Source organism: Gopherus evgoodei, chromosome 5 (genome assembly GCF_007399415.2).
Source record: "Gopherus evgoodei ecotype Sinaloan lineage chromosome 5, rGopEvg1_v1.p, whole genome shotgun sequence".
NCBI classification, from domain to species: domain Eukaryota; kingdom Metazoa; phylum Chordata; order Testudines; family Testudinidae; genus Gopherus; species Gopherus evgoodei.
The window spans coordinates 87504348-87527194 of record NC_044326.1 but is presented as its reverse complement, the minus strand read 5'-3'; the positions used below and the strand labels follow the sequence as shown (position 1 = coordinate 87527194).

Sequence of the window (22847 nt, the reverse complement as noted above, 5' to 3'; positions counted from 1 at the left end):
CTTCACAAACCCACAGATATTTTAGCATTACATAATATATATTATGGTATAATATTGTGCAGAGTAATTAGATATAGACTAACAGAAAATGTGTGAAAATGTATGAAAATGGAAATATATTTTGATGTAATGATATAAACTTTTGCTTACCTTGTTCCTCATTGACAAGGCCCATATTTGCATGTGCTTCAGACTCTTTTTTCCCTCCATCGATTTTGATCAGCTGAGCAGTGCTAAGACATTGTTCATAAAAGTAATTCCTTAACCATTTGTCCTCAGTGTTGTTGAAGCAGTAGGCCAACTTAAGTTGGTTATTGTACACCTCCTCATAGTACTCTTAAAATGTAAAAAAAATTACAACTCAGTCAAAACAATGGAATATTATTAACTTTCAAGAGGAAGGCCTGTTTGGTAAAATCAGATTTCTTTTCATAATAAACATACCAGTTAAAGGGATGTTTACTGTGTCCCATTCAACTACATATAGTTACACTCTCTTAAATAAATACTTGTTAAACAAATATAAACAAAGGAAAAGGGATAAACTTCCAAGTAAAAGGACCACTGAAAAATGAATTGTGGCAGGAATATGAATATATGAATATTATTTTCTGTATACCAGACCAAAATATATTTCTTCAAAATATGTAAAATAAGTACCTGTTATAGAAATGGACTTACTAGAAAGGACTCCAGTGTCAGCACAACACAATGCTATACAGATGTCAGAGCTTGGAGCAGCACAATCCCACTAAAGGAGAAGGGAATGCATTATATGACTCTTAAACAACCTCCACTGATTGAGACTGCAAAGGCATTGACAGGATTCAGAATGAGCCTGAGTCTGAAAGAGAATCACTGTCTGTGTCTAAGGGTATGTATATATTGCAGTTAGACACTCGTGGCTGGCCCATGCCAGCTGACTTGGGCTAAGAGGCTGTTTAAGTGCAGTGTAGGCATTATGAGGACTGTCCCACCTTGAAGGGTCCTAAAGCTCAGGCTTCAGCCTGAGCCTGGACATCTATACAGCAATTAAACAGCCCTGAAGACGGAGCCCCATGAGCCCAAGTCAGCTGGCACGGGCCAACTGTGGATTTTTAATTGCAGTGTAGACATACCTATAGCAGTTGCAGTGAGTGAGGTAAAGGGAAAACAATAATACCTGAAAAAAATCCTATATCAAACCCATTTATTTAACTAATCTTGACCATTTTCATATCCATTTTAAGCATTACAAGTAAAAAGGAATAATGAAAAAGGCTAATAGTTTTCATGTACATTTCTGTTTCTATTTCCTTAAAAACTGTGACAAATTAATGGCAAGACTGAAACTTCATATTTTGCTATGAATAAGGCACAGTGCATAGAGGTGCAGCCCACAAAGCAGCTCTGGAAAGTAAATGAGACTCAAACCCCAAATCCCCTTGCTTAAAAGGAAAAAAACAGTTTGCTCCTGCTCTTTACCAATAGCAGATTATTTCCTAATGGCGTGTTGAGAGGACCAGCCACGGGGTCCAACCACTCTCCACCCACCTGCGAAAGTAAGCATAAAGGAGCAGCCTCACAAAGTATGCTCTCTCCACATGTACAAACCAACAATACATATCACAATCTTGCCCTAAAATTTATAAAGATCCTGGAAATGTAATTCATTATTCAGCTTCTCAGCAACCTAAGTAACAGCACTTTGGACACCTTATGAAGCTTAATTAAACTATTGCTAGCTGCAAGTCCAAAATCCAAGCAGTGTTAATATATTATCAAATGTATTATTTATTGCTCTAAGTTACAGCTTATATGAAATAGGAGAGATTTCCCATCAAAAGAGTACATTTAAAAATCACAGGAGATTATCTCAATATTCTGCTGAATTAGGTTAATGATCTGGTGCTTAGAGGCATCAAACTGAAGAACTTTGACAATAATTACCACATTGTTTCTTCTTACTGTAGGTTTGAAGCACCTATTCTCTCATAGGCTCAGAGGGTCCACAGAAGTAATTAGCAGAACACATGACCCTTCTGTCTAATTCAAAGATGCAAAAATATCAGGTCAAATTTAATGCTGACATAAGGTAATGAATTTGTCTCCACTTAAGCCAGAGTTAAATTTGGACAACTGACTAAAATGGCGTTATAATTTTGATTGATATATTGTGTATGTGTCTGGTCACTGAGTGGAAGCACAAGAACATATTCTTAAAGGATTTTAATGTATTTGGGGAGATGGAGGGGTTAAAACAGACATATCTCTCAGCAAAGACACAAGATGGGTGAGGTAATATCTTTTATTGGACCAACTTCTGTTGGTGAGTGAGACAAGCTTTTGAGCCACACAGAGCTCTTGGCTGTGTGGCTTGAAAGCTTGTCTCAGTCACCAACAGAAGTTGGTCCAATAAAAGACATTACCTCACCCACCTTGTCTCTCTAATATCCTGGGACCAACACAGATACAATTGCATGCATATCTCACAGCAAGTCAGACAGTGTTTGGTGAGAGAAACTGTTGGCTAGCTGAAGGTGTGAACACAGACGCTTTGCGTTCAGGAGTTCTGTGAGTTGTAAGTTTTGCTGTTGTTTTCACAGCTGATTACCATTTGTGCTCAAAGCAATGACAGGATCTACACACAGAAGTATCCATTTATCTATATCTCAACAAGGAAAAAACCGACTCCTGGGTGCAGGGCGGCACTACCATTTAGACAGCCTAGGCAATCGTCTAGGGCGCCAGAATAATTGGTGGGTGGCATTTTGCCGGAGGGGGCAGCAGGCAGCTCCGGTGGAGCTGCCGCAGAGGTGCCTGCAGAGGGTCTGCTGGTCCGCGGCTCCGGTGGAGCTGCAGCAGTCGTGCCTGCGGACAGTCGGCTCCTCGCGCAGCTCCAGCCAACCGCCCACAGGCACGACTGCGGCAGCTCCACCGGAGCCGCGGACCAGCAGACCCTCTGCAGGCAGCTCTGCGGCAGCTCCACCGGAGCCACGGGCCCAGCGCGCGGGGCGGCGAAATTGCCGTCCGCCTAGGGAGCTCAAACCCCTACCGCTGGTCCTGCCTGGGTGAAGTCTTGGCCTCACTGAAGTCAATGGAAAAAATCCCATTGATTTCAAAGGGGCCAGGATTTCACTCCTGGATTGCAAATCTTTCCTTACTGCTTAGACATCAGGATATCACATCAAAACATTTTTAAATTCTATGTTGAAGCCTTCATAATAGCTGATCTAACAGGGAAATTCAAACCTTAATGTATATTTTTCTAAATATTTTTTTGGGGGAGGAGGAACAAAAAAGTCAAATCTCTGTAAAGAACTACTATATGGATTGCAAAATGATAACTTTCATGCAGGACCAATGCTAGGGGTATGAGCGCCCTAGGCGGACGGCAATTTCGCCGCCCCACGCGCTGGTCCCGCGGCTCCGGTGGAGTTGCCGCAGTGGTGCCTGCGGAGGGTCCGGTGCTCCGCGGCTCCTGTGGAGCTGCCGCAGTGGTGTCTGTGGGCGGTTGACCGGAGCCGCGCGAGGAGCCGACCGTCCACAGGCACGACTGCGGCAGCTCCATCGGAGCCACGGACCAGCAGACCCTCCGCAGGCCCACTGCGGCAGCTCCACCGGAGCTGCCTGCCGCCCCCTCCGGCAAAATGCCGCCCACCAATTATTCTGGAGCCCTAGGCGATTGCCTAGGCTGCCTAAATGGTAGCGCCGGCCCTGCTTTCATGTCAGTCACTTCGGTTGTCTGAACAAAAAGTTATCAGTAATTACTCTGAAGAGTGTTCTGTACAAAATTTACAGTTCCTTGCTTCAGTTCTAACCACGAAGAGAGATTTTTTTTCCACAGCCTCCCCATTTTTACATCTTTCATTTCAGACTCAAAACTTGAATTACATATTTTCTAATATGAAGTATTCTGAGTACCTTGTACTATCTTCTGACAGGATTAAATTATTTATCACCTCAAGTTAACCTTGATGAAGCACTGCAGCAAGTGGCATATAACAGAAATCTCTGTATTCTGTTCAACCCTGTTCTGACTTTTCCAAATATCACATACCCCTTCATCTTTCTTGCCGTGCTTGACACATTTAACTAGTGCTTTAATGTCTCATTTTCGATCTGATATTGGCCAATTTAAGTCATGTGAGCTGATTTTTCCCTGTTTAATGTTTTCTGAAGCCACTCTGAACTCTTTTCTTCCACTCTTCCTGCCCCTTTATTTTTCTTTTGACAAGTAAACTTACTTCCCTTGTTGTTAAACAATTCTGTCCTCTTGTTAATTCAACTTTTGCCTTCTCCATTCCTGTTTGTTTTCTCTGAGTTATCTTAATTGTTCACAATTCTCACATCCATTCTTACATTCCACACTTTCTATCATTTTTAAGATTCCATGATCAGCTTCCCTTAAAATACACAGAATTTTCATTTGAAGACTCTTCTGTGTTATTTTCTTCAGGCCAAAAAATTCTATGCCTCTGAATTACTTTTCAGTACTTGTAACCCACTGCTACTCTGCTTTATTCTTCTGACAGATTCATTTGCTTTTTGGTTACCACAAATAAGCTTCCTGTGCCCATTGTTGTGCTATCATTCCCAATCATTTTGTATCCTCAATGAAAATTTTACTCTTATTTTTGTCTCAATAATGTGATGCAAATTCAGTTAGTGTTCAGCCCTTTGTTCTATTCCCAAAGAAACAACTATTAACCTTCATGTAATTGATAAAGATTTTAGTCATTTCAGTTGGAAATGGTCAAGTTATAATAATTTACTTAATTGGCACCATAGATTAGAGAAAACTGTGATAAAAAGCAATCTAAAGTGGTCACTATTTTTTCTGCCCAGTGATCATACATTGTGTGGTATAAAAGTCTTATTGCGATCTTTTATGAAGGAGATACTGATATATATACTAAATTAAGCAATGTTGCAATACTGCTCCAAGAAACAGATATTCAAATTTCACAATGCAAGGCTGAATTTAATTCTTGATACCGGCAAAAGCTGATGCTGATTAGATGAACAGCAAACAATGTGTGATGAGTGGTTAGCCTAAATATTACAAGTAAATTTAGTAACACCTCCTAGGTGATATGCACACAAATGTCAATAGATAAAAACTATATCTATATCTATATATATCTACACTGCTACCTCGATATAACACCACCCAATATAACACAAATTTGGATATAATGCAGTAAATTAGTGCTCCGGGGGGGTGGGGCTACGCACTCCGGTGTATCAAAGCAAGTTCAATATAACACTGTTTCACCTATAACGTGGTAAGATTTTTTGGCTCTCAAGGACAGCATTATATTGAGGTAGAGGTATATATATATGGTTTTAGGGCTACAAGGGAACTCAAGAGGTCATCTAGTCCATCGCTCTGTGCTGGGACAGGACCTACTATCTCTGAGAGGTCTTTCTCTAACCTGTTCTTGAAAACCTCCAGTGGTGGGGATTCTACAACCTCCCTTGGTAATCTATTCCAATACTTAACTATCCTTATAGTTGGAACATTTTTCCTAATATCTAATTTAAATCTTCCCTATTGCAGATTAAACACATTACTTCTTGTTCTATTTTCAGTGGACATGGATCATTCTCTTTATAAAATCCCTTAACATATTTGAAGACTGTTATCAGGTCTCTCGCTCGGTCTTTTTTCTCAAGCCTAAATATGCCCAGTTTTTTTAACCTTTCCTCACATGTGAGGTTTTCTAAACCTTTTATTATTTTTGTTATTCTCCTCTGGACTCTCTGCAATTTGTCCACATTTTTTTTAAAGTGGTGCCCCAAAACTGGACTCAGTACTCCAGCTGGGGCCTCACTAATGCCAAGTAGAGTGGAACAATTATCTCCTATATCTTACATACAACAGTCCTGTTAATACACACCAGAATTATATTAGTTTTCTTTGCAACTGCATTGCACTGTTGGCAAATATTCAATCTGTGATCCACTACAATGCCCAGGCCCACATTACGTGCCACTTGGAACTGGGGTACCACTGAGCCCACCTAACCCACCAGCCTGGGTTTCATTCACTGTACTGCAGAGGCAAGCTAGTCAAGCCTTCCCTCAGGCTTCAGACTTCACTTTACCAGCACACATACAGGTAGGGACAGACGCAGCTGCAGCTTTACACACAGATGCTGAGATTAGCTTTGCATGGGAAGATTCAGTTAAGGAATTGCCCAGTACTTTGAAGGGTAGACCCAAAATTGTATGTCTTGCACTGCACAGAGAATTGTATAGCATAATCTTATGAAATTCACTCCTTCCCTCAATGTGGAGAGAGATATGCATCAGCTTTTTGCCCTCTCTGCCAGTTAAGAATTCCACACACTGGGTTTTAGACAAAATAAAAACAAGTTCATTAACGATAAAATATAGATTTTAAGTGATTCTAAGGGACAGCAAACAGATCAAAGCAAATTACCCAGCAAATAAACAAAAATGCAACCTAAGCATAAGATACTAAAGAAACTGGTTACAAGTAGTAATTTCTCACCTTAAATGAATTTAGAAAAGTTATCTCTTAAACAGTAAATGATTCACAAGGTTAACTACAGGAGAGCAGCTGCTTAACTATAATGGAGTCACTAGCAGCTCACCGAGAAGAGCCACACTGCATACCTTTTTCCAAGTGTATTAGAAATTTATCCCTAACATTGATGAATTCTGAAGTATAGATTTGTGAAATATATATGCCCATACAAATATAGTGCAAAGAAAAATAGGGGAATAACAGGTTAAAGAATATTTAAATAAGTTAGACATATTCAAGTCAGCAGGGTCTGATGAAATTCATCCTAGGGTACTAAAGGAACTTGCTGAAACAATCTCAGAACCTTTAGCAATTACCTTAGAGAACTCATGAAGGATGGGTGAGATCCCAGATAACAGGAGAAGGGCAGACATAGTATCTGTCTTAACGGGGAACAAAGAGGACCCAGGAAATTATAGACCATATAATTGGTCAGCCTAACTTCTATACCTGAAAAGATACTGAAACAAATTATTAAACAATCAATGTGTAATCACACAGAAGATAATCATGCTAAATCAACCTAATTTACTTCTTTGTTAGGGTTACTGGCCTAGCAGATGGGGTGAAGCAGTAGACTTAATATATCTTTATTTTAATGAGACTTTTGACACTGTTCAACATGACAAACTAGGGAAATATGATCTACATGGAATTGCTGTAAGGTAAGTGCACAGCTGATTGAAAGATCATACTCAAAGAGTAGTTATCAATGGTTCACTGTCAAACTGGGAGGGTGCATTTAGTAGGGTCTGGTAGGGTCAGGTACTATTCAATATTTTCATTAATGACTGGGACAACAGAATGGACAGTATGATTATAAAATCTGTGGATGAGTCCACCTAGGATAAGTTGCAAGCACTTTGGAGGCCAGGATTAGAATTCAAAATGACCTTGACAAATTTGTCTGAAAACAACAAGGTCAAATTCAATAAATAAAGTACTACACTTAGGAAGGATAAATCAGATGCACAACTGAAAATTGGGAATAACTGACTAGGTCGTAATATTATTGAAAAAGATCAAGGTTTGTAGTGGATCACAAATTGAATACAAGCCAACAGCGTGACGCTGTTGCAAAACTAGCTAATATCATTCTGGGGTAATTAACAAGAGTGTCATATGGGAGATAATTGTCCTGCTCTACTTAGCAATGATGAGGCCTCAGCTCGAGCACTATGTCCAGTTCTTGGTGTCACACTTTAGGAAAGCTGTGGACAAATGGGAAAGAAAATCCCACCTATGAAAACAGGGCACGTTTAGTCTTAAGAAAAGAAGACTGAGAAAGCACTAATAATGGTCTTCAAGTTTGTTAAGGGCTGTTATAAAGGGGACTGTGATGAATTGTTCTCTATGTCCACTGAAAGTAGTACAAGAAGTAATCGGTTCAATCTGCTGCAATGGAGTTCTAGGTTAGATATTAGGAAAATCTTTCCAACTATAAGGGTAGTAAAACTCTGGAATACATTTCCAAAGTAGGTTGTGAGATCCCCATTACTGAAGGTTTTTAAGAACCAGTTGGACAAACACCCATCAGGGATGGTCTAGGTTTACTTGGTCCTGTCTCAGTTCAGGCCTTCATGACCTCTCGAGGTCCCTTCCAGCTCTTTATTTCTATGATTCTAAAATATTATTTAACTTTCATCAGAATTCTCAAAATTTTAGATTAAGGTTATTGTTGGCTGTGTTCTATAACTAACATGATTCATGAACAACAAAAATGGTCTATAATGGGGTTTCCAGATCCTACATATTGTGACAAAGCTCTGATCTTGTCTCCATGGGTCCTGCACTTCCTGAAAGATTTCAGATTTCACTGTGACCCTCCACGTAGCCCTTCTCTCTCTAGAGGCAAAGGTCACAGCCTACTAAGCCATTTTCATCATAAGCCAACATAAGCCATAAGGAGGCGAGGAGAAGCTACCTTCCCTTGCACAATCTCTGTTGTCTCCCAGTCTCAGTGATTAATTGGGAAGGAGAGGGGGGAGCCTGGGCCCACCCTCTACTCTGGACTCCAGCCCAGGGACCCTAATAGTAGCAGCTATGATAGCTGACTTTTTGGAAACAGGATGCGTACAATTCCCTGGGCCACTTTCCCACAGTAGCCCCCACTACCTCAATATCTACTTCATCCTTACCTCTGGGCCTCCTTCCTTGTGTCTGATATAGTTTGCACTGCTCAGTTTCTCCAATAGCGTGGCTTCCTCCCACAGTTCCTGACACGCACCCCCACCTGACTAACTGGGAGGCTTTTAACTAGTTTCAGCCAGCCCGATTGGCTTAAGGTGTCCCAATCAATTTAGCTGCCCTCCCTGCCTTCTGGAAAGATCTTAATTGGCTCCAGGTGTCTTAACTGACCTAGAGCAGTTTGCTTTTGCTATTTGCTATTTGCTTATCCTGGTAACAGGGATTTGTTTAGCTTGTGGCTAATATATCTGTTTCCTACTACTTTGCTATAGCCATCTTGCCTTGTCCCGTCACAATATATATGATATATATTTAGATTTCTACTATGCTAAATGAAGTATTGTCCATCCCAAAATCTAGGTGTCCTTGGCAATCTCCTTAAAAACACTAAAATAGAGAAACCCCGAAATTACTCCCAGATCTCAGTATCTTCAATATGGCTCCAAGGTTTCATGTGTCAATACCACAAACTCATTTGAAGATGGACGCACAAGTCTGGTAAGTGGGGGATATTTTAATTAACAGTAAATATTTATATGTACCCAGGAAGAAGATATTTCATCAAGCCATGATCTCAAAATCCACAACACACAGTAAACATCTAAACTATGAAGTTTTAAGATGAAAAGGTGTTATCAAAGTAACTTTAGTTCTCTGAAATTTGAATGCATTGTTTCCAAAAAGTTACACTGACCCTTTCTCTTGCTGCACAGAGTTCAAATTCTAAAGCTTCTGGAAGTTGAGAAGAGTCAACAGGCAGTTATAAGGGATGAGATGTTCATATCATCAGTTAGCAGAATGTTGGGCTCAGAGAAAGTGTGCACACACCCTAAAAGTAAAAAAAATTGCATGGCCAGGCATACAACTCTTAAAATGTGGTTACATGAGAGCAGGAGAAATAAAGGAGAAAAAAATGATTACTTAGCATGGTGCCTATACTACTTTGTGAGGCACCCTGGAGTGGAATTGGACCACCTATCTAAACTGAAAGATGTTGAGTACCCAAGAATCCATAGTAAATCCACCCAAACCACAACAAAATGTATCAAACAAGTGCCCAAACAGTGCGTTTCAGAGGGAGAGGTAAAGAGAAGAATCAGAAGTTAAAACTGGCTTTGGGTTTTCAGCCAATGTATCAAATTTGCATTCTTTTTTCTTAGAAAGAAAAACAGCAGAATATGAAGCAGATGTCTTTGTTAGATATTTTCCATTGCTCTGCCTCTTCTGATATTGAGGCTGAAAGCTAAGGATGGCAAGGAAGATTTCTGATAACACAACAGGAATGTTGAGTTGCTCCTCGTCTGACATTACTGAAGGAGTTTCACAGTAATCTTGTGGTGAACTTGATGTCTTTCATTCTCTCCTGAGGCTGAAAAAGCACTTCACCCTCAATACAAATTTTCAATATAGGCCTGAGCTTTAGGAGAAAGGTTCAATGATATAAGCAAGAAGTACTACCTGAAAGAAACATCTGAGCCAGAATGTCTTAAGCCTCATAAATCACCTCAAAGAATGTTCTTGGTCACTTTATGCTCCTCAATCACCAGCAATTTTTTGGACTTCTTCTGCTCCTAAGGAAGGTGGCCATTTACAGGGAGCATTTGCTCCCAAAGATGAAACTGATGCCTGGCTTTATAACTGGTCGTACAGAAAGTACACTTTCCTTCTCAAAATGTAAATTTTTTGCCATGTTTATCTAATAGAAAGGTCTGACCTGTGTTGGAACATCTCACCCTGTCATCGATAACAGACTACCCATGAGTCAGGAGTATAGTAGGTTAGGAAGTACAGGACACCTTGCTATGACACCTGAGGAAGGTGATTCTGGCTTCTCAGATGTGCTTGAGATTGAGGATGTTCTTAACAGGGTCTAGCAGTTTCTCAGTAATGGAGCAAGTGAGTTTCTTTCTGTTAGGCTGTAGAATGTTGAATAACCATGAGAGTCTTTTCATGGACTGCTGATATTTCCAATGCCAGAGCCTCTGTCTTATGTCCTAGCAACTTCTGGAACTGTCTTAAATAGTTTAGTGATGAATAAGATGGAGGGCCCGAATCCTCAGAGAAAGTTGAAGAAGTAGCATTGTGATATCTGGGCCTTCAAATTTACCCTAATTGTGAGCTCAGTTGTAAAAAATTGAGTAAAGTTTATAAAAGGTCACAATAACCTACAATCACAAATTTTGATGGGAAAAGGTACAAAATGGAGACAGAAAGACTGAATTAGTCCACACAAAAAGGCCTACTGATATAATTCTAGAATTGTGCTAAGATCATACCTGGTAAATAAGACAGTGAGAGACCAAAAATCAGTGAACCAAAATTGGTGGGTCAGAAACGAGGGTTAATTGGCGGAAAAATAATGAAAGGATGAGCTATTCCACCCAGCACTTTCTTTTGGGGTCCTTAAAGAAACAGAATTTAGGGAAAAAGTGGCCTCCTAGAGAGATGTTCACTATCATAGCTCTACTCAGACCATTTCTTGGGACTCCAGGCCTTTGTCATCCTGATCCTGAGAAATATCTTCAACAGATTGGCCCATAGAGAGGGACCCAGATGATATTGCCACTTTTACTGGCTTCAGTTGAATCCCAACAACCACCTGGGATGTGTGACTTTGCATATATCTTCTCCCTACACCATGTGTCCTTTTCCTTCCCCACTTTATTTCTTCTCTTTCCTATCCCTCTCCTCTTTCCTTCTGTCTAATAAGAGTCTGACTTAGCTGGCCAAGACTGTATATTTTGCAAGACTGATGAAAGCCTATGACCAGGAAGCAGCAACTGGAAGCAATGTCCTAAACAGCCCAATGCTGGTACAAGTTTTCCAAGTCTCAGAGTGGCTGATAAAACTATGTGCTGTGCCTGTGCTTCTCCAGCACTGAGGTTGCAAGTGAGAGTCAAAACCAGAAACTGTATTTTCTATCTTTGCTGTTATTTTCACTCCCATTTTGTGTGTATTTTATTTTGTCTTCCAAGAAAGAGGATCAGACTTTAACAGCAGCAGCGATGCCAGCTTCAGTCCAGCTCAACTAATTTCTTCCCTTTTCCCCATAAGAACAATTACTACCATTGTTAATATAATCTAACAAACCGTTAAACAAGAGTGTTTTTCCTTCTAAAAAATCTTTCCAGCTAAAGAGAAAGGGAACTATGGATGTGTTAAAATGTTGTATTTCAAATACTTTAACTGTTTTGCCTTCTTTTCTTTATGTTTAATAAACAGTTAAAATGATGTTTAATGGTGTCTTTGCCATGGCACTAAGCAGGCGGAAGTCTTTGCATACCATACCCTACACTTATTTAATACTGTTTAATATTGGACTGTGACAGGGTCTAGTTAATATCTTTGATACTTTGAGCCCATATATTCCATCTAAATACAACAGTAGCAAAACCGTTCTTGCTGATCAGAAGAGGGGTTGTTACAAATCTTCCTCCCCTTTCTTTCCTCAAACAGACAGACTAGAATACTGACAAATGGAAAGGATAATGCTGCAAATACTAGCATTGGTCTGGAGGTGGGGAAAACAAACATCCTAGGTGTGCTGGGAGAATCAGATGGATGAGGAAGAGTAGTAGGTTTTATTGCTGACCTTTATGACATCTGTCCCTGCCCGCAAGTATATGGAATCTTGGGGAGCAATTACCACACAGGTGGGGTGCCAATTAATTTCTTTATTAAAGGAAAAGGGAAGTGGTGGGAATTTAACAATGAAATACGATGGGATGGGGTGTATAGGGTGTTTACAATAGACGATGGGGGGGTTCTTATTGAACAGTGTAGGGAGTTCTAACAGTGGGGTGCAGTAAGTGGGGTTCAGCACAATGGGATACAGTACAGTCAATAAGCAACTCAACTTTATATAGGAACAACTCTAGATACAGTGTGGAATGCAAAATGTACCAAAAAAAAATGCAAAGTAAAATGGTAGCTTCTATATGAAATGGTCAACAATCTCAGATAGAATGCATTAAGTGGTTAATAGCTATATATATAATGTAACACAGTGGCATCAATACAAATACAAAGTATATCAGAAAAGTGGAGGTGACCAATGGGGTGTTATAACCACAAGTAAGATGTGAATCACAGTGCAATGATACAATATGGGTGATAAGTGAAATCATGCAATGTAACAGCATAGAAGAAAATTAATGACTTAATTTGTGAGGTTGTAATAGCAGATAATCTGCAAGAGTGTACCTAAAGGCTGAGTCAAGAAACAGGAGTGGGGAGGGGAGTGAATGATCAGTGGCAACTGATGAGAGGAGAGTGCAGCTGCAAGCAGCGAGAGACTGTGAAGCCCTGCGGGGTGAAGCCCAGAGCAGTCTTCAGGAGTCTGCGGGCTGGACGTACGGGAGACAAGAGCAGCTGGACCGCACTTAAGGGGAGTCTGGGAGCAGCAAGAGGGGAGGGCGCTGAACGTGCAAGCGATGGGAAGGCACGTGGAGAATGGGGGAGACGGCTGAGGGAAGAAACAGGTTGCAGCAGCGGAGGGCACTTCAGGGAATTTGCGGAGCAGCGGGGTGAAGACAAACGGAGCAGTGTGATGGCGATCTTCAGTAGGGGAGGGGCAGCGGAGAAGCGGGAGCACGAACACAGGGAGAGGGAGCAGGGAGAGGCAGCAGAGAGGTGTAAGGAAGGGCTGGAGGGACACCCAAAAAAAAAGGGAGAGAAGCGGCAAAGGGTTTGGGAGGTTATACGGGGGAGAAGCAGCAAGGGGTTACAACAGGGAGACACGGGGAAGTACACAGAGGGGGAGATTGGAGTGGGGGAAAAACAGACACGGGAAAGTTCAGGGAGAGATTGGGACAGCGGGAAGACGAATTCAAACAGCAAAAACCTTATCTATCGTCTAACTTAATCAAATTTATATAAAATGACAAGCAGCTTATACAAAGTAACAAAACAGGTACAGAATACGACCAGGCAATGGCTTTTTAAAATCTATTTTAACCAACAACTAGGCAAAACAAAAAATATCACAATACTAAGCAAACTATAACAAGCAACTATACGGAGCAACAAAACAGCAACTATAGCAAGGCAGGTGAAACTTACAAGCACTACAATCTTAGCAAACTATGCCTTATTAAACTAAAAAGCAAAACCTATGGTGCACCTTATGCTATGGGGAGGTCATAGAGGGCAGAGTAATATGTGCCCAGGATACAGCTCCCAAGGCAGCTCCCCAAGAAAGCCAAGGGATGGTGGCTGCAGCAGTGAATATGGCTGACAGCAGTGAGCCCCGAAGCAAAGCCCACAGGAGCAGAGCTTAGTGGCGGCACAAACTTATTTTTAGCAGCAAAGCACCGTGGAGTTTAAGAGAGGTTTTAAGACACAGACCAAGGTTTAGCTTGAGTCTGTGTGCTGGGGAAACAGAGCCAGCAGCTAAAATAATAAAATAAAGGTACAGAAAGTTTCACAGAGGGATTCTTACCAGTCCCCAAGGTAGCAGCAAAGGCAGAAGCAGCAACAACATCAGAAGAAGCAAGGAGGGCTCTGTACGGTCTCGATAATCAGGAGATCTCTCAGGCAGCAATTCGTTCTTCGTGGGGGGGGTTTTAAAAAACGGGGGTACGCTCAAAAATAAAACGAGAGTGGAGAAAGGATGCCCCAGAACCCCTGGCTGATCAGACCAGGCAGCAATGCAGGAATCTTTCTGATGTTTGTTTTAAAAATGCCTGTTTTTAAAGGCAGACTCAGGCAGTTTCCCGCCAGTAATCCTGATAGCTCCCTCTGTCACACGGGAGGAGACACAGGGAAAAACTGCAGGTGAGCACAGAGACGTGCCTGGGCAGAGTCCTGAACAATAGGTGTGAGTTCACACCTCAGGACTCAAAAGTACATGAGGCCTATGACTCATGCCCAGGATCTTAAAAAAACATTAGGTCTTGCAGCTCTGGACACTGCCTACCCTACACAAAGCCCAGGTTTAACAAAGTGATAACAGGACCAACCCTTTGAACAGGGCAGTGGTCCCACTTAGCACGCAGCACAAGTGGCCATCCCTTTGAGAAGGGCAATGGCTCTTGGTAAACAACTTAAGGGGCCCTCCCTTTGAGAAGGGCAGTGGCCCTGGTAAACAACTTAACAGCCAGGGAGGGGTGGCCACAGGAGGAGAACAAAAACAAAATGGAGTATGGGGACAGCTGTAAGAAACAAAATGGAGCAGGGGGATAGCTGTAACAGGCAACATCCAGACTTCCAAAGGCCAAGACTTCAGACTTCAGCCAAGAGGCTGAAGAAAGTGAGAAAGAGTTCCTTTTAGAACCTCAGAGAACAAGACTACAAAGGCATTGACGTACGCCCTGATTGAGATGTCAGCTTCACAGCCAACCTGAAAAATTCACAGAATGGAGGCCCTGATTAAGACTCCACTACAATTTCCAGATCCAATGGGACGGGGCTCAATCTTCCCCAGAAAAGTGCATACTCAAAATTAAGACAATTTACTTTGATCATGGTGATAAAGGCCCTTGAAAAACACAGATGGAGGGAAGGAGCCAGGAATCTTAAGTATCAGGAACACTGATAAAACTGAAGCCATTGGCACTGACGGTTCCATGGCAGGCAATTTAAGCTTCATAGTTCCTGGACCTTATGGTTATGTCTCTTCCTCTTCAGGGACACTGTTGAGAACTCTGGTACTGAAGGCCCGTCAGCGCTTCTCTTTCTCTTGCCTTTATGGAAGGCAGCTGAGAGAGAAACCAAAGCATCCTTGAAAAGAGGACCTGCTTCAGGCTGAGCTCATTGTGCCTGAGGACTCTGTATTGACAGCCTCATATTTTGGCACTACCTTATTTGACACCAAGGGAGTACTCACATTGGCTTGCTTAATAAAATGAATGTCTCCATTCCCAAAGGAATCCCCAGCTCCAACACATCAATAGGTATCTACTTTGTAGCTGGGTTTCAGATACTTCAGACACTCCTGCCACCCATGAAGGGATCCCTAGAAGCTGAATTTGGCCTTGGCACCAGTGAAATTGGCCTTGGATGGCTCACTTCTTTGAGCTGATGTTCTTGATGCCAATGAGACCTTACTGCTTGTAGAAGACTTTGGTACTAGAGCCTTGGACCTCTATCTTGCACAAACTTGGCCAGGGGTCATCCTTAACTTGCCTGGCTTTGAAGCTGAAGGTAACCTGCAATCTCTATTCATAGGAACAGGCAGCTCAATTGATATTGGATCCAGGGACTGGACTTGTAAGCCTCTTTAGTGAAGAAGGCATGGATTTCCAGAGCCTGTGATTGCAGTCTCAACATGTGTAGGACCTCTACTCAAGGACAGTGAGAACAAGCAGCAGGTATATATATATATATATATATATACCATAGTCACAGAGTGACTGGTCCATTTAGGGGGGGAGAGGGACCTCAGGGAGGAGGGGCCAACTATTCAACACACTAGAAATTATTGGCATTTTGGCTCAAAATCTCTCAGAACGGCTCGAGGCATAGAAAATCCCTACAACTGGCCTTAGAAAGGAAGCAACTCAAGTGGTTGGGGCCACACAGCAATGTTATAATCAGGCACTAACTATTTGCTACCACATGAGGGCATTTGTGTGTCCCAGTGGGCACTACTTTCCAGATGGCTTCTGGAAATCATTCTAGAAAAGGAAACAAGCAGAGGTCACCTTGAAAAAGTAGTAAAATTCTCACACACAAAAATACTGGGTATTAATACGTTTTTAAGTATAGGAATATACCACTACATATTATATACTAATTATATCGAAGTAAAAAACCCTAAAACGTACCACAAGATACATAATATTCATAGACAAAAAGGGTACTACCAGAAAGACAAAAATGGGAAAAGATGAAGACGAGCTGAACTGTCAACTGGGCAAAGAGCCCCAGATATAGATAGGTTGCCTTTAAACTCTCTTTGTTACAAAATTTCAAGGCAGTAATATTACGTAAAATTATGCAAATAACTTCAGGTAGCTGCCCTACAAATCTCAAGAGATGGAACTGACCCGAGGCTGACTACTGTTACTGCCGCAGCTTTGATTGAATGAACTTTAATATGACCCTTCAGTGACTATCCTGCCAGTGAATAACAATGAGAAGTGCACAAAGACAACCAGTCTGTATAACTGTCTTGGACAGAAGCTGATCAGATGTGTTCGTGTCACAAGAAAGCACATTCAACACAGATGGACTTTCAAAAGACTTATTTTCTTCTAGATTAAAAGTTAGATTTTGCAAATCTAGGAATGTTCTGAGGTTATTTTGACAATAACAAATGACAGCTGATTTAGTCAGAGTGAACTTTTAACACCCCATGAGGAAAAAATATTAGAAATTTGGTAACTTTGATATAAAATCTCCCATAGGGTGGGTCAGTCATTATACTCCTCTATTTTTGTAAAATGTGTTCCTGCCATCAGGAAATAAAATATAAATTAAATGTTTTAGTTTTCTATTCTAGTATAAACAATAATACAATATTATCATTTCTCATCCAAAAACACTTATCAAATGGGTCATGATACTGGCCAAGTAGTGAGATACCACATGGATGGAAAGGAGAAGGTTGAAGGAGTTGGATATGTAATTGTGAAACCACTCTTTCAGTAAAGATAATGGTTTTGAATGAGAGACAGTGAAGAGAATACTTGGATAAGGGTTCAAATGGAGGGTCCCATAAGGCCTAAAAGAATTACATTTAGGTCTTAGGATGTGGGAGGCTTCTGCACAGGGTGATAAACATGAACCATAACTTTTAAAAACTGTGAAACAATGGAATCAGTAAACACTATATGTTTGAAAAGGAGGGTGGCAAGTTGAAATGGCAGCTAAATGTACTCTGACAGACCTGCTAGAAGCCTGACAGTTCAAGCTGGAGGATATAAACAAGAATCTTGGGAAACAAATTTTGCAATGGGCTGAGATTACAACTGGCTGGAAGTTTTATGACTGGAAAAGGCTGATTTGTTGAAAGCATAACATTTCACAGAAACATGTCTATTTTAATTAGTTATTTTCTTGAAAGAAAATTTGAAGGAAGTATTTCAATAGAGTCAACCTTTTGGAACAGAATGTTTAAAATTTTCATTGCAAAATAACTTTTTCTTTCAATAGTTTTAATCTAAATTTATAAAAAGTTAAAATAGGAACAAAACATTTTGATTAACCTGAAACTATTTTTTTTCTGGAATATTGTTTTGTGGGAAATTTTGAAAAAAAAACCTTTTGGAATGGAAAAAAATTGAAATATTGAATTTTCCCACAAAATGAAAAATCCAGTTCCCACCAAGCTCTAGTTAAGAGTTTGTTATGAAGCCAAGAAGAAAAATCTCATCTTCTCTGTATCAGGCTATCTTAAGCATCTGTGGAGCGATCTTGTCTAATGTGCTCAGCTAGACAACTTCCAAGTAGCCAGGTCAAAACAGCGATGGGATCTAGGTGAAGAATTTGTCCTCAATTCTGACAAACTGGAGCGAAAGATCAGTAACTGTTATTGGACAGCTGCAGTAGGGCTGTGCACTAATGCTGTCTGGATCAACAAAGGGGCTATAAGTATCACTGTAGCCACATCTTCCATGGTTTTTCTTATGACTTTGGGTATCAGGAGGATGGGAGAAAAAGCACAGAGGAGATCTTGAGACCACCTTGATCACCACCTTGATTGATCAGTGATTCAGCCCTCGTATAGATTGTGCCGATTACAACATATCTTCCACTCTTCTTGTACCCTGGCCTTCCTTCTCCATGTGTGACCATGTCTTTTCATGATAAAATCTTCCCATCTTTTTGGAGATCAGCTGAGTGGTCATTTCAGTTGCCATGGGTACCACTCAGTGACAGCTGCAGTCCATTGATTGTCAGTGAGCCTCGCTATATGCCTGGCCCATTGCATTTTATTATGCCTGTTCTCAACAACGACATCCTTCACACCACTCTGCTGTCTGATCACTTCATTGGGGACTCGGTCGCGGTTGGAAATTCCCAGAATTCTTCTTTCCATCACCTTCTCCATGACAGACAGTTGCTGCTCCTCTCTCTTTGTCAGTGCCCATGTTTCACTGCCGTACAACATTGCTGGTACTACTGCTGAGTTGAAGAGGCTGGCACATGTTGCCTTGTTGATTTTTCCTTGGAGGACATCCTTGATAGAATTGAATGTGCACCAACCTGCTTTCTTTCTTTGCAAGAGTTCACCATCCTGATCGTCACACATGTTAATTTCTTGTCCCAAATAGACATATTGCTCAATTTCTTCTATTTGCTCCCTTGATTATTATTTCGGCTTTCGGTAAATTATCAGACTCCATTAATTTAATTTTGGAGCAGTAAATTGTCAGTACAACGTGGCTGCTTTTTGTGTTGAGCTCTTGCACCATTTTCTGTAGTTTGATAATATTTTCAGCAATGAACCCACTATCATCCATGAATCTGAGATGGTTTAATTGCTCTCCATCAATGCTGATTCCACCCTTCCAATTCATCCACCTTATTACCATTTTGAGGCAGGCTGTGAAGAATTTCAGTGAAACCTTGTCTCCTTGTTCCACACCTTTCTTAACTGGGATGCGAAGGGGAGTATCAAATAAAGTTATATCTGTGGTGAAGTCAGAATTTGTTTCCTTTAATAGTTTGATATAGTTTGTGTTGATGTCCTGCTCTGCAAGAGCTTTCAACACTACATTGATCTCTACGCTGTTGAATGCTTTTTCATAGTTGACGAAGGCAATACATAAAGGGAATTTGTATTCCCTTGAGCATTCCAATAGCTGATTTATAGTGAAAATATGGTCCATAGTGCTGATATTCCTTCAAAAGCCTGCCTGCTCTCTTGGCTGCTTCTTGTTCAGATTCTGAGAATTGGATTGTTACTATTTTGGTGAACAGCATGTAGACATGTGAGAGCAGGCATACTGGACGATCACCCTTCTTGTACAGCAGAATGGTGTTGGACTCCTTCCAGCTAAATGGTAGTCACAAGAAAGGAAAGAGATTTTAAACTATAAAAGGCAGAAATGTGTCACTAAGCGAAACTCACTAATTTAGTAGTTACAAATTAAGTCAATGAAAGGCACTATGGCGTGGCAGGCAGACACCACCGAGTTCCATCTCACTGCCATGAGTAGTAAAAGAGAATTGAGAAGCGGTCAAGGCAACTAGAACTTTCACTTACTGTTGATCAGTCTCTGTTAACTGTTCTTTCTGATATTGTTTCTATGTAACAGTAAAAATTAGGGAGGGACAAATCTGTTTAGAAAAAAAGTCCACCATCCACAGCTTATACAACCAAACCTTTTCTGAAGTTCAGATATCTTCACGTTTTAATTTTTTATTATTATTTTTGGTGCACAGTCACTTTCTGGTTTTGTCCTAAATACCACAAGCCACATGTTATTGCAGTGTATCTAAATCAGCCAAAGACACAAGTTTTAAATTTTATGGGAAAGTTTTTTATTGTATGGTGCCAAAGTCTTTTTCAACAGTAAGTCATTCATAACTGTTAATATCTGTGCTGGAAGATAGAAGTATAACCTCCCAATAACAATGCATCATGTGCCCACTCTCTCTTCATTCATATACCTCCTGAAAAGGCATTTTTTGAAGTCAACAAATACTAACTTATTGGCAAAACCTGTCTTCACACTGCTATGGGAGGAAAACTTAAGTCTAAGTTAGTATCATCTTCTAAACCATTGTGTGTGTTGCCTATCTTGCTAGACTGTAAACTCATCAAGGCAGGAACACGGTGATCCTTTACAGTATAATTTGTACAGCACCCTATTAGTAAATAAGTAAGTAAACAAATAAATAAAATTTTAAAAAAATGATGTGTGACATTTGGGAGTTGATTCAAATGAGTTAGTTAGCCTAAATGGGACCTACATAGGGCAAAAGCATAAATGAACAAATAAGATAAAATAAGATAGCAGTATCTGAAAAGCTGTTTACAGGGTCAGCAACATGCATCATGTAAGATCACAGCAACTACCCCTTAAAAGCCAGTGTTTTGGGCTCTATTTTCTTTTAAATTATTTATAGTAGGGAAGGGTCAGACGCTTCATAACAGAGGTGGAGTGCTCTCCTTAGTATGCTTTAATTGGGTGCTATTCACAAGTTCTAGATCCAAGCAAAGTAAAAGATTTCTTAAGTAAATTTTGCCTCCCCCCACATATTAATAACCAAATTATGGCTGGCACTCTACCAAGGAAAAGAATGCAAGGAACTCTTCCCAGTCATTGCACCTATTTGGGGGTTAGCCATAATTTGACCAGAAGATGTTGAGAACCACAGCTAGCATTGCTGGCAGTGCAAGCAGCACCTGAGAAGATATGTCTGAGAAGGGTGGAACTATGGCCTCATATTCACTGCATACCAGCACAACTCGGGGGTTGGGGGGAGGGAGTGGAGAGGTGAGGGGGAAGTCTGGTGTCCTTCTTCAAAGGCACATCAACAACTGCTTACCAGCACCACTTAAATGCACTAAGTCTGCCTTTCAAGGACATATGCCTCCAGATACAACTGCTCAGGTGGTGCACCTTCTACCTATCCTCATCACACTACTGCTTGTCAACCATAATATTGCTTTAAGTGAACAGATATTAATAGTATTTTTGCAAGCACATCAAAAGGTGAAGGTTTACACCAAGTGCTATGTCACATAGAAAGGTTGTTCTGGCATTCATCTATCCTGTTTTTTTATGACAAACTTACATTATAAAAACATAACATGGAGAAGCAGCCCAGACCTTTTGTTTTATTTCTGCAAATAAATCTAGCAAAAAGATGAGGTAGACCCACAGTAGTCAGGCTGAGATCAGGAGAATAGTTGTAAGGATGTCTACTTTCAAATTAGCAGCATCTGAAATATCAGCATCAACAAACTCCAAGCCTGCACTTTCTTTATATATATTATCTATAATTCTTCCATTTTCTGCTAGTGGTTCTTATTTTCATCCAGAGCAAGATAAATCCCTGTCAGCTGTTTCTCCTACAAGCTGCAAGGGACAATAGTATATCTCTTTTAACTCTATTTTTAAATATTTGGGAGGTACTCAGGTATTGTGGTGAAGGGGGCCAGATTCGATAACCAGTCCCTTGCATGATACTGCTTTGGTGGCTGATTTGGAGGGCGTGTCTTGCACTCTTGTAAGATCTGAAGGCCCATCGTAATTTGCCAGTAAAAATGAAAACAGTGAAGATTCACTGATTGTGAGCAATGGTAAATGGTCTATAAAAAATGTAACACTGGTAAAACATGCATTGATACATTTCATTTTTTGATTCATGCAATAGGAATGGTAGAGCATTCTTCAACTTCTTTTGTAATGATATGAAGAACAAACAAGCTTAGGATGTATATTGATACTAAGAACAGGAGCAATATGGAGAAGATGGAAGGTGAATCTGACAATGTCAGGGAACATGTGCCTTTTATTGACAATGGTAACAAAACCAATAGTTTAGAGATATGCCATACTAATGACAGCAACACAAACTGACTAAGCATAAGGCAGTGATAAGAACATCTGCTGAAAACAGGTGCTAAAAAGAGACCAAAGATCAGTTTGACAAAAGTTGAAAAGAAAAAAATGTTTTGGTTCTTCTGATGCCAATATCACAGCCTGTACCTTAACACTGCTTATATATTAGTCCATGTATGAGTAAAATCATCTGTTACGTCACCAGAATCTGTGAGCTCTCTTCAAATGTATTCATTAGCTGTTTGGGATCACTGTTCTCAGAACACTGAGGATCCAAGCCATGTAGTCTTGTTCATTTCAAAATGCTTAGTAAAATAAGAAATGTTGGTAACCAGTGTACCACAGTAATAGGAAACATTTTCATATACATTTTGGACTTGTGCTTCTTCAAAAGCGCTATGCTACGACTGCTGATTAGCAGCACCTCAGACTTGAAATGAAACAGGAAGCTGGCAAGGAAGAAGCTTTTCTGGTTTGCATCAGTTTTATCTAAACTATATGTCTATCATCAGCAAACATTGCACCAGCCAGAAATACATCACCAAGCAATAGCAAAAAAGGATATGAAAAAACTAAACAACTATCCTTACAAAACACTAAACAAAAACCAACCCATCACAATGTCCATAACCTAGAAAGCAACAAAAACGAGTGCCCTTCCAATA

The 22847-nt window shown here is 40.5% G+C and overlaps 1 protein-coding gene across 1 annotated transcript in view; it reads right to left on the bottom strand.

Annotated features, from left to right (window-relative positions):
• The window catches only part of TTC29 (tetratricopeptide repeat domain 29), a 196974-nt gene that overhangs the window by 148821 nt on the left and 25306 nt on the right, over window positions 1-22847 (bottom strand). Inside the window, 1 exon segment of the mRNA XM_030564792.1 lies at window positions 141-336. Coding sequence (XP_030420652.1) covers window positions 141-336 — 196 coding nt within the window.